The 5,981-nt window shown below is 34.3% G+C and overlaps 1 protein-coding gene across 1 annotated transcript; it reads right to left on the bottom strand.

Moving 5' to 3' along the window:
• Window positions 1-550: 550 nt before the first annotated feature.
• LOC114721469 (disease resistance-like protein DSC1) lies at window positions 551-5,158 on the bottom strand. Its single transcript, XM_028907281.1, has 4 exons — window positions 4,665-5,158; window positions 3,170-3,908; window positions 2,402-2,695; window positions 551-2,026 (listed from the first exon to the last, which is right to left on the bottom strand). The coding sequence occupies exons 1-4, from the start codon at window positions 5,156-5,158 to the stop codon at window positions 551-553; spliced, it is 3,003 nt and encodes a 1,000-aa protein (XP_028763114.1).
• Window positions 5,159-5,981: the final 823 nt, after the last annotated feature.

Genomic DNA, 5,981 nt, shown 5'->3' with positions numbered 1-5,981 from the left:
ATGAGGTCCCAAGTAAGGAAAATAATTGAAAAACAAGTCTTAAAGGTTGTCATTTCCACCGTAGGACTTGTCATTATAGGGTGCTCAAATTGTTATTGGGACTTTTTAATAATTATTTCTCTTCTATGGGACTTTAATAATTATTTCTCTTCTATGGGACTTGATTATAATTCTCCCTCATTTAATTTGGATCACATGAACCATGCTGATTTTTTCATATAGCAGACGCTAAGATTTTGGGGTATTTTTAATTAAATGCAACTTTGAGGATTCGCAAATATTTTCAAAACTGTGGTAATACTTTCTTTTTTTTTTTCTTCAGAGCAAGATGATCGGATGACTTGAACCAGATCCAACTTTTTAGGCTCCTGATTATGAGTTTACGACTTTAATGGATGCAGCCTTATGAATATATATATATATATATATTTATAGATGAAATGAAAATGATGCAGCCATCAGTGATAAGCATTGAAAAAGAATAAGTTAAGAGGATGTTGGTGTTCAAAATCGAACCTGTGGGTTCTTCTTCTCATATTCTTCAGATGCTTTAATTTCTAGTGATTATATTTCCAGACTGCTTCTTTGCAGGCCGATTGCACTTTTGAGAGGCCGATTGCGTTGCATTAGAGCTACGATGCGGATGCAATAATGCCAATTGAATTTGTTTGATGTAATTTTGATATTCAACGGCAGATGTCGGGCACACCCCACACTCTTCGATCACTACTGTTGTTTCATCATCATAAGGCGAAAGGGCTGTGAATTCAAATTGAAGCAATAATGGATGATAGGTAGTGTTGCTTTGAGCTTCTCTTTTCTTTTCTTCAATTGTCCTTTGTACCTTTTTCCATGACTTTGCATCGTACCAAAGACAAACATGTGACAACAGAGACACATGAAAAGACTCGCCTGGAGACATGTAAGCATATTGTCCATCAATAAACAATTTGGCACCAATTGTAGTCCGCGATGGTGAGCCATAAATCACGGCACAACAAATAAAGGCGCCATCCCAAGGTTGTGGAATCGAGCTGAGATCCACAGTCACCAAAGACTGTGTAGTCCTATACATGACCCACTCCGCAACTCTTCCTCCCGGAAATTCCATTTGAGCCCGGTAATGAATGTCTTTGTTATTATTCATGTAAAGTAGCACTTTGGCCTCAACAGCTTTGATTGACTGCCCATCCAACTTCATGCAACTTCTGAAACTGAAGTTATCATAAAAATAATTTTTTCCTTCTATCTCTTCACTCATTAAAGGTGAATGTAAAGTCTCAAGGGACCAGCAGCCATTGGCTTCCAGTGTACAGATAGAGGGAGGGAGTTGTGGTAGGGACAGAAGCCTTTTGCATCCATCTAAGGTGAGACATTGCAGGCTTGAAAGATGTTTGATGCTTAAAGGCAAGGTCTCTATATTACTCCTCGAGAGATCTAACTGACTTAATGACGACAACAAGCTGATGTTGTCAGGAACTTCAAATAATTCACTACAACCCCTCAGCACTAGAGCTTCCAAAGCACGCATCTCATCAAATATGGAACGTCCATTTGATGCTAGCTTATTACAATAATCAGCATGAAGGCGTTGGAGGGTGTGCTTGTCAACCAATTTGTGAAGACTTGTCACCCCTTCGCATCTTTCTAGGTCCAAAAAATAAATTTTGCTGAGACATCCGCTTGATGAGGACAACTCACCATTGATGGCTGTTCCACAAAGCATCAATTCAAACAAATTATATTCTGAGGTCACTGAAAATTCGCGTAGTCCTGAGCATCCCGTCAAGTCGAGCATACTTAGTGATTTGAGATGGGTGTTGCTCGTAAGGTTGGTAAGGGCTTTGCAACCACTTAGCAATAATCCACAAAGGCTATGGAGAGATAAAATAGAGGGATGAACATTCAGCAATTTTGAACAACCCTGAAGATAAACTTCTGCAAGATGTATGGCCTTGGAAAAATTTGGGAGCTCAGTCAAGTCTTTTGATTCATGAAGATCAATTTTGGTTAAATTCACAAGATTCTGTAAAAAAAAATAAAAAAATAAATTACACGGTAAGATTGGTGGCAAAAATAAAAATAATTACACTCTCTTATCTTTTTTTTTTAATAAGACCTTGTTAGCAATTTTATTTACAAAATTAGCAATGTCAAAAAGTATTACAAATTTTTTAAAATTATACTTAGCCAATAATCTATATAAATATCAGTGTGATGATGAAAGGGAAATGCATTTTCTAGAATGGGTTGTCAATCTTTTATTAAATTTTCTAAGAGATTTTAAGGACCAATAGGTAAAAATTTATAAATGATACTGAAGAGAGGGTGCATATATAATAAAATTTTTCCAACTAGTGTATTAATAATATTTTATAAGAGAAAAAAGTAGAAAATGTACCTGCTCTCCATCCCAGAGTTTTGTCAAATTGCTGTTGGGCATTTTTATTTCAACAAGATTTTCTCCATTGAATGTTGTTGGCAAGGACTTTAAAGGGCATCCCACCCAATCTAATAGCATGAGATTTCTTGGCAAAAGCTTCATACTAGAAGCATTTAACTTGTTGCTAAGCTGACCATTCAAATTTCCATAAAACCTAAGAAATTTCAGATTGGGCATTGAACGAAAGGCTTTAATAATTACATCCATCTCTTCAACTTCTGAAAGGTTCATAATCATGCCTTCAATACTTCCCTAGCAAACAAAAAAATACTAATAGTAATAAAAATATTATCTGAATCAAATAGGAATTTGGAATTTAACAATCTTTTTAATTAAAAAAAAAGTAAAAAATTTCATTCTTACCATTCTTTTCTTCAATATCGCAGAACCTTTCTTGAAAATCCAAAATATCTTGCACCATGTAGGATATTTTAATGATTCTTCCCGAACAATTTGTTTACCCATTTCTTTTATCAGATTGTGCATACATATTCTTCCTCTATAAACAATATCTAAAAGAGCTTTATCTTCAAGACTTGTCAATCCAATCTCCGTTGAATAACCGCATCCATCTAACAATTTTTTTACGTGCTTGACATGTACATCATAATAATTGAAAAAACATGTGATATGCAAGAAAATATTTTTCTCTTCCTCATCAAGTCCTTCAAAACTCAATTTGAGGATATCGTTAACTTTTAAACAAGGTAATTTTTGAAGCTTTACCAGTTGGCTTTCCCATGCTTCTTGATTTTTGCCATGCAAGAAGGAGCCTAAAACCTTTAGGGCCAATGGATTTCCACCTACATATTCAGTCACTTTTTCTGCTAGCACCCTTATCTTTGGGTCACCATAGCCTTTTTTGAAGGCATTCAAGGCGAAAAGTTGAAAAGCTTCATCAGGATTCAAACACTGAAGCACATATATATCATCCACTTCATTACCAAGTATTTGCTTATCTCTGGTTGTTATCAAAATTTTACTACCTGATCCAAATTCAAGTCCTCGAACTAGATTTTCTATTTGCTCAAGATCATCAACATCATCAAGCACAATGAAAACTTTTTTCCTACCAAGCCTACTTATGGTACAAGGATATATTGCATTGCCAATGTGGGATTCTTTATCCCCTAATAACCTCCAAACAATTTTTTCCCTCAAAGCATCTATTCCATGTTTCTTTGATTCTTCCCTTACATTAGCCAAAAAGCAAGACCCTTCATATGTAAAATGCAATTTTTTAAACAATGCTTTTGCAAGAGTTGTTTTGCCCAAACCGCCCATGCCCCAAATTCCAATGAATTGGCAGCCACCGTTGTTTGAACCTTTGTCCAACAATGATTGTACATCTGCCATTCTTTTGTGAATTCCAATCAAGCCTTTTAGATAATCTTCACTTTGATACCTAGGGCCCAACTTTTGTATGACATGATTCACTATTTCTTTAATTAGCTCAGCTTCATCCCTACACACCATTGAAAAAATAAAGAGGCACCAAATTTAATGCCACATTATCTATTCATTTCAAATTTTGAACTATTCCTAACAACATGTAACTATGAAGATTCACCAATTTTTAAAATTTGTTATAGGTTTTTTTTTTGTTGAGAAATATTACTTATATTAGATGGCATAACTATGTGTGTGTATCAGAAAGATCATTATAACCATATACCCCTCCGGTCGGGATTTGCATTGGGTGCTCATCAGGATCTGGACGATCCAGATTTTATTTTATTTTTATTTTTTAACAATAATTATTTTAATAGGTATAGAATAAAAAATAAAGATAATCTCTTAACTATCATACTTTTAAAAAAATAATTATTTCTATTTTAAAATAATTATTTAAAAATATTAAATCTAGACCATCTGGACGGTTCAGATTGCTCATCACTTGATGAGCACCGAATGCAGGCTCCTCCGGTCGTTAATATAGAACCTAATTGTTGAGTTGATCATGACTCTAAATATAAGACTTATTGCTCATATTTATAAAATTTTTCTAAATTATCCTTGTTGATATTTTCTCAATCATAATCAAGCAAGAGAGGGAAAGAGGATATTAAGGATGATAATTGTGGTGTTTTAAAAAAATGTCATTTTTTTATAATTAATTAGCTTATCTAACTTTCTTTCTTTTTTTTTTAAACGAGCAACCTAACTTTTTAAATCTAAATCAGTTACATATAAGGACCGAAGGAATTTATATACAAGTTACCTGTCGAAGCTACAATGCCACCCAGATAAATTGGCGGCATGAGTGAGAGCCTCCCTCCACTTTTGCAGCTGATACTTATTGATGCTGCTTTTGCGCTCATGTTCTTCAAATGCTTTGTGGTAACTCCCACATTGCTTCCTCACATATGAAGGATCTACTCTATAGAACACTGGCATAACAAGGAGACCTTGATCATTTTTGGAGCACTCCAATATTTTTGCAAGCTCCGTCAAGCACCACGTGGAAGATGCATAGTTTTCTGAGAAGATCACAAGGAACAGAGTTGAATCTTCAATGGCTTTCTCAAGAGACGGCCATACATCATCTCCTTTCTCAAGTCTATAGTCGATGTATGTATCTATTTGTTTTCTGCGAAGAGCTTCATGAAGGTGGCTTGTGAAGTTGAAGCGGGTGTCCTCACCTCTGAAACTAATAAAAACATCATATTTCTTTGGAGATTGAGAAGATGGAGCAGCGGAAGAAGATGAGGCCATATCAGATTGCTTAGCTACTATAAGCAAATGAAAAGAGAACTGCGACTGCTTTCAATTCAGATTCAAGAACGATCGGTAATAGGAAACAAAGCGGCCTTAGAGGAAGATATATAAGATTTTAGCGGAGTAGATTGAGTCAACCAAGTCAATAAAAATTGGAACAAAATGAAAAATAAATAATCATAAATTGCAAAGAAAGGCCGTCCTGCCGAGTTATTAATGTGGGGAGAAGACAGCACTCAATGAAGAACATAGTACAAAGAGAAAGGAAACTCCGGTGACACTTTCTCCGAAATGTTGAAAGCTTAATCAAATTTTCCAAGTGCTGGTCAAAAAGAAAAACAAAATCAAATTTCCTAAGAAAATATGAACGCCTGCTGTCAAATGTCCTCATAAAATATGATTTAATAAAGCACTATGATTACACCTCTCTTATTTTTCCCCTCGGCAGCATTGGAAATAATATAACGGATTGGACATGACAGTGAGAATAGTAAAACTACACTCATATAACCGCGTAAATTAAAGTAGAAAGTTCACACACAATTGGATAGCTTGTTTGCTTATAATTATCTGAGAATAATTTTGTCTTATGTTAAAGATGAAAAGCAGTATAAGGGAGATGAAGTCACACATTAGGCTCGTATGTATCTTCTTATCTTAAGTACTTATAGCCATTTTCATTAAAAAAAAAAGTAGTTTTTAATATAAATAAAAACTTGAAAAAAATTAATTTACATTTTTTATAAATAGTTAATTCAATTTACTTATTTAATCGATCTGAATTAATTATTTATATATTATAATTAGGAATATAAACAGT

This window comes from Neltuma alba, unplaced genomic scaffold, assembly GCF_004799145.2.
Source record: "Neltuma alba isolate B1F8T4 unplaced genomic scaffold, ASM479914v2 tig00012040_pilon, whole genome shotgun sequence".
NCBI lineage: Eukaryota > Viridiplantae > Streptophyta > Magnoliopsida > Fabales > Fabaceae > Neltuma > Neltuma alba.
This window is presented reverse-complemented; position numbering and strand designations above follow the sequence as displayed.

Bases quoted from the DNA above. Each gene is read 5' to 3' on its own strand.
- LOC114721469 (XM_028907281.1), bottom strand. From the start codon at position 5,158: ATGGCCTCATCTTCTTCCGCTGCTCCATCTTCTCAATCTCCAAAGAAA. The intron at 2,696-3,169 runs GTAAAGCTTCAA...TTTGTTTGCTAG, and splicing joins AAGCATGGGAAAGCCAACTG to GGAAGTATTGAAGGCATGAT. The intron at 2,027-2,401 runs GTACATTTTCTA...TTTTTTTTACAG, and splicing joins AACTCTGGGATGGAGAGCAG to AATCTTGTGAATTTAACCAA.